The 12659-nt window shown below is 32.3% G+C and overlaps 1 protein-coding gene across 1 annotated transcript in view; it reads right to left on the bottom strand.

Moving 5' to 3' along the window:
* Positions 1-7105: 7105 nt before the first annotated feature.
* The window catches only part of Cad99C (cadherin 99C), a 114189-nt gene continuing 108635 nt past the window's right edge, over positions 7106-12659 (bottom strand). The window contains exons 8-10 of the mRNA XM_070646628.1: positions 8266-12353; positions 7632-7814; positions 7106-7550 (exon numbers count right to left, since the gene is read on the bottom strand). Coding sequence (XP_070502729.1) covers positions 7400-7550; positions 7632-7814; positions 8266-12353 — 4422 coding nt within the window. The 3' untranslated portion in view covers positions 7106-7399. The remainder of the gene's footprint in view (positions 7551-7631; positions 7815-8265; positions 12354-12659) is intronic.

Below are 12659 nucleotides of genomic sequence, written 5' to 3'. Positions count from 1 at the left end.
TGTTTTAGGCTTATCACAATTTGAACACCTCCTCTTTCTTGGGGTATTCATAAATTAGCTATATTATTTACAATTTCTTTGTCTTTTTTAACACTCAATGAACCGTATAATAATTTTCTACCTCAAAGAAAATTTTTCTTTAAAAAAAAAATTACAGATGATCCTTAGGTTACTGGATCTTTCATTGTTCTTAAACAAAAGAACACATTTTTATCCTCACGAGGATATTACAAAAGAGATAAAAATTTTATGTCGATAAAATATCGACATAATTAGAGAAAATAGTCTTTTGTTTGAGATTCAAATATGAAAGACTAGTTAATTTATATAATTCACAAAACTTCACCTTTATTGTTCTTTACTTTATAAAGTTAATTCGAAAATTGTTAGTCTTTCAACTATTTTTATCCTAAATTATAATTTTAACGGATTCATTATAAAAAATTTCAATATCAAATTCAAACTTACTCTTTGTAGACTTATAATTAAAGAATTTTTATTTTAATCACGTTCTCGTAACCTTTCTTCTCACTTATTTTCTTTTTATCCAAAACCTCACACTTTTCTTATTTGAAGTTCACACGAAAAAGAAACATTTGTAAGGTTTTAAATTTCAAATTGGAAAAATACGGTAAAATTCAAATTTCTTAAGAACGTTAATAATTTTCAGAAATATTCTTACTTAATTAATGCAAATTTAATTCATATATAATAATTTCTTTTAAAAAGAAATTATTTTACATGTAGCTTTGAAAGCTTTAACTTAAATTCGCAGAACATAGCATAAGATCTTCTTATTTTACAAGAACAAATCATGTACAAAATGAATATTATGTATCAGTTGATCGACATCATTCTATTTATAAACTGCATGTCAAAAGCTTATTTAATAAAATCAATAGAATTTATTTATAAAGCATGAACTTAATAGTCTTGATCGTATTACAGTGAACCTTAGCATTTAGAACTATGAAGGTGGATAAAAGAGGATTTGCAGGATTATTTTGTGGATTTTACTTAGCATTAAGTGATGGATTTATAAATGATACAACTCAGCCAAACCCTGACGCTCCAATACTTGCTCGAGTGCTGCAAGACATCATCAAGGTGTATTTGGTGGACGACAAGGTTCCATTTGACTTTTACGTTCTGGAACCATTTCCACCAGATCACTTAAAAATCGTAGAGTCAGTTCTTATAAATAGTAACGGAAACTATTCCTACAAATTCTTTCAAGTCCGTAGATATGGCAGAAAAGCTCAAATGAGAAATCCAGCATTAATTTTTATCCGAAATGAAAAGGACCTAATGAAAATAATGGGGAATTTGCAGAGATTTAGGTATCAAAATTATGACATAAAATATTTCATTTATTTGGCGGAAACGACACGTAAAAAAATTGGTGATTCAAAGGTGATACGGAGACATAATACAATACCATTGTTAGGATCAATATTCGTTGACTCATATTTCATCGTAAATGAGCCTGAATTTGTGTCCTTATCAACATTTGAATGGTTTATAGATATGTGCAATGATCTTAAGATTCTTGTACTTAATGTCTTTGTTAAGCATAAATCAGTTTGGGCAAAGGAACTAAAGATACATGAAAAATTCCTTAACTATAATGGATGTGAACTTAGAATGTTGTTGCCGCATTGGTGGATTCTAAAAGATTTTTTTCCGTATATTTGGGGATATGCAGTTTTGAAAGCAGATGCTCCAGATGGATATCGAACACGTGGAATTACACCACTTATATTTAAAATGGCAAGCGAAAAGTATAATTTTACAGATGAATATTCTGTTGTCACATTCGAAGAACCGAACTGGATTTTGAAATTTGACACTCAAGAGGCTTCAAAGTTGCTTGTTACAAAAGACTCTGACAGTCCAATCGTTTACTTTGACGTAACTGGAGTTCATGTAAACAGAGTAGCACATCGAATAAGTAACGCATTTATGGACATTAAGTACAAACTGTTGGTGACACCAGGTGATACATACACGCCATATGAAAAGTTGTTCCTGCCATTTGACTTCACCACCTGGATTCTATTGATTGTAACATTTGGAATTACTTTTGGAATTATTTTTGTTATCAATCGCTTGCCAAAAGCTTCACGGAACTTCGTCTATGGAAGTAAAATTCACACTCCTACTTTAAACGTCATCAGCATATTTTTTGGAATTTCACAAGCCAAGCTGCCAACTGGTAATTTCTCAAGATTCATTTTGATCCTGTTTGTACTCTTTTGCTTGATTTTTCGGACCTGCTTTCAAAGTAAATCCTTTGAATTCTTGACAAGTGAGCCACGACGTCCACCACCAAAGACGTTGCAAGAACTAATAGCTCTAAATTTCACAATAAGTACGTTATTCATGGGACCATTCAACAGAATGATTGAAGATGAACGGGATAGTTGGTAACATAAATGTCTAGTGTCAGCAATAGATTTATAACCTCAAATCTTAATTTATTTTCAGGCCTAAAATGGTCGAACCTACATTCGAAGAATTCTCTTATTACTACAAAACTCAATCACAAAACTCATCAGCAAAACTGTGCCTCATAATGGAAGATTTACTCCAAAATCAATATGATACAAGAGTAAGTCCAAAGTGGAACCAACTGGATATCGAGCATATATTAGTCGCACATCAAGTAGTTATTATTCAGGAACATTCCTTTTACTTTAAAATGATTTTCAAAATTGTTAATAGTCTGATTGATACAGGAATTATGAAGCATTTGGCAGACAATCATCTAAGGAAGAAAAAGTTTTTAAGAATTGAAGAGCATACAAAGGTTTTGGACCTTAATGATCTTTCATTTGGGTTTGTTATTTGGATGGGATTTTGTGGAATTTCTTTGCTTGCATTTCTGCTTGAACTGTCTAAGAAACCCAAAAAGCATGTAGGTTTAAAGAAGTTAAAGTATGCTAAGGTTCATCCGAATGGAGTTCATGATTTAAATGATAGTAAAAGGATGCGAAGGTTGAACAAGGAATCATTTGAGAAGTTTAAAATTAAAAAGAAAATGCAGCCAATTGTAGAACAGATCCAGAACCAACTTTAGGACATAGAGAAAGTATAGCTCTTGATATCCGAAATTGGCAAGTGGAAGAAAGCGATAGAGCCAGCTTCAGGCGACTCTTGTGGGAGGTCATGGATCACGATTGATCTGTAGGACCAGCGAAGTAAGTAATTTAAGAAAATTCAGATTTGTTAAGGTTTATTTTATGAACTAGTAATGTGTGAATGACTCTAAAGTAAATATAGATATTATGTGTACTGGATTAAGATCAGGAGACTTTGAAGAATATTCTACATGCTGTTAACTTTTAAATGTCATCAGATGTTAAATTATTCAAATAAAATTATCAAAAAACTGAAATCTATTAATTTTACATAGAAGTGATTTAATTGAGGTAACGATTAGTAACTACCTTACGTGACCACAGTGATAAGTAAGTTGTTACCACGTATCACTTAGTGGAGGGATATGGGAGGTATGGGTGTTGTTGTTATGCAGTCTAAATTCTTGTCCATGATTCTATTACCAAGCCTAATATTACGATTATGTTCGATAAAGCAACAAACAAGTTCGACATGTAATCATGAATATTATCTGATAATTCTCAAAATAGACTCAGAATCTAGTCAAATTCCATTCATTTTAGTTCATTTCACTATTATAGGTCAACAAAAACTAAAGTGATGAATAAAAATTTAATACTTTTCTTTATTTTTGGTCACTTTAAGCTGGTTTATTGTGAAAATCTATTAGATCTACAAAATGAAGTTATAACTCAACCAAATTCTGATTATCCAGCAATTATACGAGCTATTAATGACATAATCGATGTCTATTTTGGAATGGAAAATGATTACTTCAACATCATCGTTATTGAGCCATTTCCACATGATCAGCATGAAGTTTTAAATGGAATTTTATCAAATATTAATGGAAATTATTCTTTCAATTTAAAATATGTCAAGTATAAATCCAGAAGTAAAGAAGCATTGAAAATTCCAACAATATTTCTGGTTCAAAAGGAAACAGCAATTAGGGATATTGAATGATTATTTAGTATCGTCAGGTTCCATAATCAACAATTTAAGTTCTTCATATATTTTGCTGAGTCATCATTAGAGGATATTAGAAAGCATCCATATATCCAATTTCACAGAAATTTAGTAGTTGGATTAGACAAAATCTATCATCATGTCTATTTTATTACTAATGATGCTGACCATGTCACTATATCAACATTAGAATGGTTTAAAAGAGGATGTAACAAGGCATACCTGGATATAATCCATAAATTCCACAAAGAATCGATGACGTGGACTAAAGATCTTGTAAAATATGAAAAATTCCTTAATTTTAATGGATGTGAGTTGGTGATAATGCTACCACTCAGGAATCCATATGATGATGACAATGATCTGCATAAGTATCACTGGGGTGACTTGTATGTTGAAGCACCAGATTCTGAGACATTCATTACAGGAGGTATAATACCAATAATATTCAAAATTGCTGGTCAAAAGTTCAATTACACTGATGGCTATGTTGCTGCATCTTTGAATATAACCAATTTCATGGCTAATATGAATCTTGATGGAATCAAGTCTGTAAGATTAAAAAATTCAGTCCGGAAAGTACCAAATGTATATATTGAAGTTAATAGCGTTCATTTTGCTACAAATTCATCAATAAGAGCTTCTAGCGTCTTCACTGACGTTAATTTTAACCTTTTTGTGACACCAGCAAGTGCTTACACGTCATATGAAAAGCTGTTCCTGCCGTTTGACTTTGCCACTTGGATGCTTATTGTCGCTACATTTTCAATTACATTTATTACAATTTTTATCATCAATCGTTTACCAAAACGTATTAGACATTTTGTCTATGGCAATAAAACTCACACTCCATCACTAAATGTCATCAGCATATTCTTTGGAATCTCACAAGCCAAGCTGCCGATGGAGAATTTCTCAAGATTTATTTTAATAATTTTTGTGTTTTTTTGCTTGATTTTTCGGACATGTTATCAAAGTAAATCATTTGAATTCTTGACAAGTGAACCACGACGTCCATCGCCGAAAACGTTGAAGGATCTTATAGCTCAAAATTATACAATTAATACATTAGGCAAAAGATTTTTTGAGTATTTTATCGAGGATGAACGTGATAAATGGTAAGAAAAATTAGGAAATAATTGCTGAGTGCCTTTACTAAAGACCTGAGCCTGTCAAGATGACTTCCCATCCTCTCTCGTCCTCTCCCGTCCTCTCTCGTCCTCTCTCGTCCTCTCTCGTCCTCTCTCGTCCTCTCTCGTCCTCTCTCGTCCTCTCATCTTGTCCACTCGAGCATAAAAATGCTCTAAATATTCTAAAATTCTAGGCCCAAAATGATCGAGCCCTCACATGAAGACTACATGACTTACTACAAAACTCAGTCACAAAACTCCTCAGCTAAGATGTGTATAATCATTGATGACATACTTCAAAAAGAACTTGATCAAAATGGAGTCTACAATTGGCATCAAATGGATGTTCGAACCATTGTTGTCGGTCATATATCCTTCTTATTCTTACAACATTCATTTTCATTCAGGATGCTTCATAAGACTGTCAATAGCTTGACAGACACAGGTGTTATAAAGTATTTGACTGATAATCATTTGCGGAGGAAAAAGCCGATAAATATTGTTGAGCATGCAAAAGTTTTAGGCATGAAGGAACTTTCGTTTGGATTTAACATTTGGTTGGTATGTTGTGGAGTGGCATTTAGTTCTTTTATGCTGGAAAAAATGTTTTATCCAAGAGAAAATGTCAGAAGAATGAAAAAGTTTAAATTTGCTAAAATAAGTCCAATTGTACTGGAACCGATTGTTGCAGAGCAAGATCCGGAAGTAAATATCAAGATCCTTAGAACCAATTTCGAAATTTTCAGAGTTAAGACTCACAAATCACAGTCAATTGATCAAGGAGACATAGTCATTAAGGAGTTGCTTGAACAAGAAAATTTACTTGACTTCTTCCTGCATAATCCAAGTTGACTTCAAGCTTCACTCTGAATAGTGAACAAATGGTACACAAACTGCACAAACTAGCAGAAGTAGCCATTCTGGTCAGGAACAGAATCCTGTTCAGCCGCTCTATTAGTCGGTACGATTAACAGTGGAACAATAGGTCCTAATCATCATCAAATAGCACCAGGTGTTCGCTACAGCACTGCTACATCGCCGTATTGACTGTAAGACGAAAAGTAATCCAGCAGCATGCCGACGGTCCTCCGAATGATGTCCCTCAGAATAACAATAACACAAAAAGTTCATTTCATTCAATTTTTATTCGTTGATATTAAATATAATTTACAATGAATATAAAATTCTAAATATCTAAAATGCTTGATTATTACAACTAAATACATTAAAATTTTTTATAAAGATTTATCTAAAAATTAAATTTACTAACTAAAATTTTATAAAGTATCATTCAGCTATAAACACATTCATAATAATAATACTAAGTTTTTGTTGGACATTTGAATTTTTTAATTTTTAAATTTCGTGTTTTTGTTGGATTTGTATAAAATTTATTTTGAAATTTCAATTTTAAGTTTTTTAAATTTCAAAAATTTTAAAAATAAATTTGTTTTTAAGTTTTTGTATGATTTTTTTAATTTTTAAATTATTCAAAATTTCAAATTTTTAAATTTTTCACATTTCTAAAAATTTTAAATTCTTTGAATATTTTAGAATTTTTTACAAAAAATTAAATTTTTAGTTTTGAAATTTTTTAATATTTTTGAAAATTTAAAATGTTGGAATTTTTAAAAAATTTAAAATTTTATAATTTTTGAAAAGTTTTAAAAATTTAAAATTTTAAATATTTTAAAAATTTTCACTATGCAAAATTTCTAGTTTTTGACAATTTCTAAAATATAGGAGAAAAAAAAAAAAAATTGATTTTTTAAATTTCATAAATTTTCAAATTTTTAAATTTCCTAATTTTTCAAGACTTCAAAATAAAAATTCAAAATTTGAAAATTTTACAAAATTTTAAAATTTAATTGATTTTATTCTGAATTTTTAAAATAAATACAGTGTCCTATCAATGTTGCACAAGTAAAATAAATCTAAATTTTAAAAAATTAATTAATCGATTCATTTCATATTCAATTTCTTGGTATTTTTCTTAAATGTCTTATGAATATATGAGACTAATGACTTGATTGTATCTGGCCACATTGCAATGTGTAATGTGAGCTCAATTTCAATTGTATACATAAAATTTATTATATTTCCTTTACAATCTAATTTATCACGATTTTATTAAATTTTAGGAGAATTAAAAAATTAAAAAAAATTTTAATGATTTAAATTTACAGCTCAGTTGTTGTCTCTTGTTCTGATCTATCAATGTTATATGGATAGCCCAAGTGCGCATAGTGATCAATTTGTCGTTTGCCGCCATTTCCACCGAAATAGACGTTGTCGTTTGATTCACAGTTGAGCATTTCTGAACTTTGGTGTCTAAATTTTGAGAAAATAGAATTAAATAATTTAAAATTAAATTAAATTGACTTAAAAAAGTCAAAATTAACATTATCTCACCTTTTAAAAATGGGATTAGTGATTGGTAAATCAGCATGATATCGATGGTTTCGATTTAATGTTGAATGATGATTATTGTTCGCAAGATTATTATGTTGCGATCGATTCGGTCGACCTAATGTGCTAAATGTATTATTTGGAGCCAGCGATAAGTTGTTGCGATTTAGTGTCGTGTCGTCGTATCTGTAAGGAATTGAAGGAATTTAGAGTTGATATTTTAGATTTATTGTTAAAATTAAAATTCAAATTTTTAAAAATTCAAAATTCAAAACTTGAAATTCAAAATTTTGAAAATTCAAAATTCAAATTTTTAAAAATTCAAAATTCAAAACTTGAAATTCAAATTTTTTAAAATTCAAAATTCAAAATTTAAAACTTGAAATTCAAAAATTTGAAAATTCAAAATTTAAAACTTGAAATTCAAATTTTTAAAAATTCAAAATTTAAAACTTGAAATTCAAATTTTTTAAAATTCAAAATTCAAAACTTTAAATTCAAAATTTTAAAAGTTCAAAATTCAAAACTTTAAATTCAAAATTTTAAAAATTGTTCAAAAAAATTCAAAATTTTGAAAAATTTAAATTTTTCAAATTTTAAAAAATTCAAATTTCCATCTTTTAAGACTATTACTCACCCATTAATAATTTGATTCCTCTCAGACTTAATTCTACCCAACGTCAGTGTCGTTCCAGCTTTAAAATTAGTATCAATACTCAATGGATTCGCATAATTGTTACGATTCATTTCAATCGTCTTATTCAATGAGTTCTGTTGCTTTTGATTGATATTATTGAGTAAATTAATGCGATTATTTCTCTGCAGCGTTCCAATCACAACAGTCGGTGTATCGGAATTTGTTGGACTCGATTGACCTTGATCCTTTATATAACTCATATTATCAAGTCCGAATGTGTGATGTTTTGATCTATACTCAATATTCATTTCCTCTTGTTCCTCATTCACAGCCATGCCGAGCATTTGTGTTTCATACTCTTTAAGTTGCGTCAATGACACTTCACTTGGCGGTGAATTGAGTATAACTGGATCGTATCGTGGTGGTGGATTTGTTGGTGCTGAATAATTCCTCATTTGTTGCTTGAAATTCTTATAACGAGACCATGAAATGCAGATATAAATGATACCTGATGTGCCTAAAATCAATATCACAGCTGAGATGAAGATTAAAACGTACGGAAAGATTTCTTCGTCTAGAAATAGCCCGGCAGTAAGTCGCTTTATAGGAATTGTTTGTTGATGAATATGTGGAACTTCAATTGGTGCCGTTATGCCTTGTGCTGTTGCATGTACAATGCCTGATGCTTCTAAATTAATTTGCGATTGTGCTGACGGTTCCATGAGATTTGAGAATATTTCCGTATTATTACGTTCAAGAATAAATTCAGTTTGTGGATCAATGGCATAGAACCAGACATCCGTAGCATCAGATAGCTCAACAATTGATCCATTTGCAAGTTGTGTCCTGCGATTACTAAACTTTTCAATCTCAATCAATAAATTTGGTGACTTGTCATACAATAAATCTTCCAATGCCCTCGCATGTCGTCTTACTTCCTTCGGACTCGAGTCAGCAAACACCAATGCCATACGATTTGCATCACTAATTGTATTGATAACAATGCGTGCCTTTACACGATTAACAGGCACTCCTTGCATCGTTTCATTGCCATTATTGTCGCGTACTTCAACAATAAACCTGAATGGCTGTTGATGTCGACGTAAGTTGAGTGGCTTTTGTGTCTTTAATATTCCCGTATCTTCAGCTATTGTAAAATATGAACTTGGTGTCTCATCCTTTGATATATAATTGAATTCATCATCGTCATAAATTCGATATTTAAGCATACTATAAACACCTGAGTCATCATCATTTGCCTTAATTGTCATGATTGGCGTATCAATATCAGCATCGACACTTACGATACCATAGAATGTATCATTTCGTGCATTACGATTGGTACTTGGGAACTTAAAGACTGGCGCATTATCATTTTGATCTTGAACAATGATTTTAACATGACAGAAGCTCTTTTGTGGATTGACAAGGTATTTTGTTGATGTTAATTTAATGCCAATTTCATGACTTGTCTTGTTTTCATAGTCTAATGAATTTATCAATACCAGACCGCATGAGTGATCTTCAATATTTGTCTTAAATATATTCCATTCATTTCCATTTGTTATTTCACATTTAAAGCCACCACGATTTTTCGTTGCCTTCTTACTGTTGATAATTTGGAGAAGCTTCAATGTTGTATTTATGGCTGTATCCTCTGACACACTGATCGTATAGACATCGTCACTAAATGCCAATCCAACTGACTCGGGATTCATAATTGGTGAAGTGTCTGTACGTGGCTCAGTAAATTCAAGAATCGGATCACTTAAAACATGCTTGACATAAATCGGCAATGATGATACGGAACTCAATTGTGGCTCGCCTAAGTCAAAGGCACGTACATCCACTTGATATTCGGTGTCTTCCTCTTTCTTCAATTCATCACGTAAGAGAATGTCGCCCGTATCAGAATCAACTTGGAAATATTTCTGTGCCTTACCACGTCCAACAATTTCATAACGGATTGAGTTACTTGGTGACGTTCCATCACCGTCAACGGCTGGCATTGCACCGACTTTTGATCCGATTGGTAGATCATCATTGACAGTGACTGGTTCTGGTATGGATATAAATACTGGTGGATTGTCATTGCGGTCCTCAACATTGACTTTGATTTTAACAATGTCACCGGGTCCACGACCTGGATTTTCAGCAGTTCCGACAGTAATTTCAATCATTTTCTCTTCTTCGTAGTCTAAGCCTTTGACTGTTCTTACAACTCCAGTTTTTGGATCAATTTTAAAATGCTCAGATGGTCCATTTTTAAGGACATAAGTGATTTCAGGCTTTGTGTCTGGATCCTTAGCCACAACAGTTGCAATTGTCATATCCGGTGCATTTTCTGGAATCTTTACTTCAATTGATGCTTCTGTGAATTTCGGCACTTCATCTGGTACATCCTTAACATTCACAGTAACACTAGCAGTTCCAAGTCTCGAATCCGGTGCACTATCCTTAGCCGTAACAACAAATTTATAATCCTTGACTTTCTCATAGTCGAGTTCAACTTTTGTCCTTATCTCACCCGTCTTCTTATCAATTGTAAATGGAATATCATCAGCCAATGAATAAGAAATCTCGGCATTAACGCCTTCATCAATATCATGTGCATGCACAACGCCAACACTCTGATTTGCCTTACCTTCCTCAACATCAAACTTAAATGGCATCATTGATTCATCGAATATTGGATTGTTGTCATTTATATCAGTTATACGAATATTTATTGTTGCTGAACTCGACAATCCACCATTATCGTCAGCACGAACAATCAATTGATATCGTGTGATTTGTTCTCGATCTAATTTACGAATGACACTAATAACACCACTTTCAGTTCCAATTGAGAATTGCCTCAAGTCATTTCCACTAACAATTGTGTAATGGACTGGATCACTTTCAGGATCTTCAGCCTTGACCACAGCAACAGTTGAATTGATGTCAGCACCTTCACTAACTTGAACGTCGTAGACTGACTTGATGAATTTTGGTGGTTTTGTATTTGGTCCGGGTATGACAGTGACTTCAACAATTGCTTGCGAATATAAATTTCCAATGTCTGATGCCTGAACAGTTATACTGTATCGTTCACCAGCCGCAACTCTTGCAATAGCCTCAATCTCACCAGTACTTTTATCAATTGCAAATTTCTTCATTCCATTATTGGATACATGATGTATTGTGTACGTTATGACTGCATTCTCACCACTGTCATTATCAGTTGCATTTGCTTTAGCAATAAGTCGACGTTCATTGCCAGCTGTAATTTGTACAGGCGGTATGAGTGCAAGTTTCGGACTATTATCATTAATGTCATTCAAATTGACAGTGATGGACATTGGTGAACTTGCTGCATTTCCTTTCACTTCACGTGCGACAACTTGAAAGCGTAATTTTGATAAATTTGGTGGATCTCGATCAAGATTTGGATCATTAACAAGAAGTATGCCGTCACTCGATATGACAAACGATGGTGTTGTCAATTCATATGTATATGATGGCTGTAGACCATCTTCGGGTATATCAGCGTCAGTTGTTATAAGCTTAATGGGATTTCCATTTGAATCAAGAACTTTTGTGCCTTTTGGCGAATTCTCATCCACAAAGCCTTCATTTGACGATGCATTAATGACGGGTGGAAAGGAATCAACAGGCTTTACATTAATTGTCAGACGTGCTGTCGTTGAACGTTTTGCTTCAGTTACCTCCTCAGCTTGAATTGTTATATCAAATTGTCGTGCAGTGACTGATGAATCAACCAACTTCTTTTGCTTTACAATGCCTGTCTGCTCGTCAATCTCAAAATATTCATTGTATGTGCTTGGCGTACCGCTTACGAATGAGTACTTGATAGGTGCACTTATTTGATCCAAATCAATTGCTTGAATGCGTTCGGGATGAATGTTGAGAACGCCTTGAAGTGTACCACTTGGAACTGTTGCTGTATATTCGGGATTAATGCATGCACCATCGAGATTAACGCAACCGCGATATATGAATGACGGATCGAGGTCGTCCGAGTCGGCAATGTTGACGGTGAGGACTGTTGTTGCTGAGAGTCGTTCGCTGCTGTTGCGGGCGCGATCCTGGATTGTATTGTGGGATAAATTGTGTTAAAAATTGATTTTTTGAAAATTTGTTGAATTTTTGTTCAAATTTTAAAAAACTGTTAAAAAAATTATTCAACATTTAGTCATAAAATGGACTCAAAATGACTCATAACATGCCAATAAGTCACGACTCATTTTTTATTTACATTTCAGACCTTTAATCTTCGAGTTTTTGTCACATCCTTCAAACATTGTCAGCAAACAAATCGAATACAAGGAAGAACACATAATTACAATTTTTTGCATATTAATCATCCATAAATCCATTAAATCAATGACAAA

Source organism: Chironomus tepperi, unplaced genomic scaffold (genome assembly GCF_022539635.2).
Source record: "Chironomus tepperi strain 1889 unplaced genomic scaffold, CSIRO-AGI_Ctep_v1 contig_364, whole genome shotgun sequence".
Lineage (NCBI taxonomy): Eukaryota > Metazoa > Arthropoda > Insecta > Diptera > Chironomidae > Chironomus > Chironomus tepperi.
Note: the sequence above shows the minus strand (reverse complement) of the source record. Positions and strands in the feature narration are given on the sequence as shown.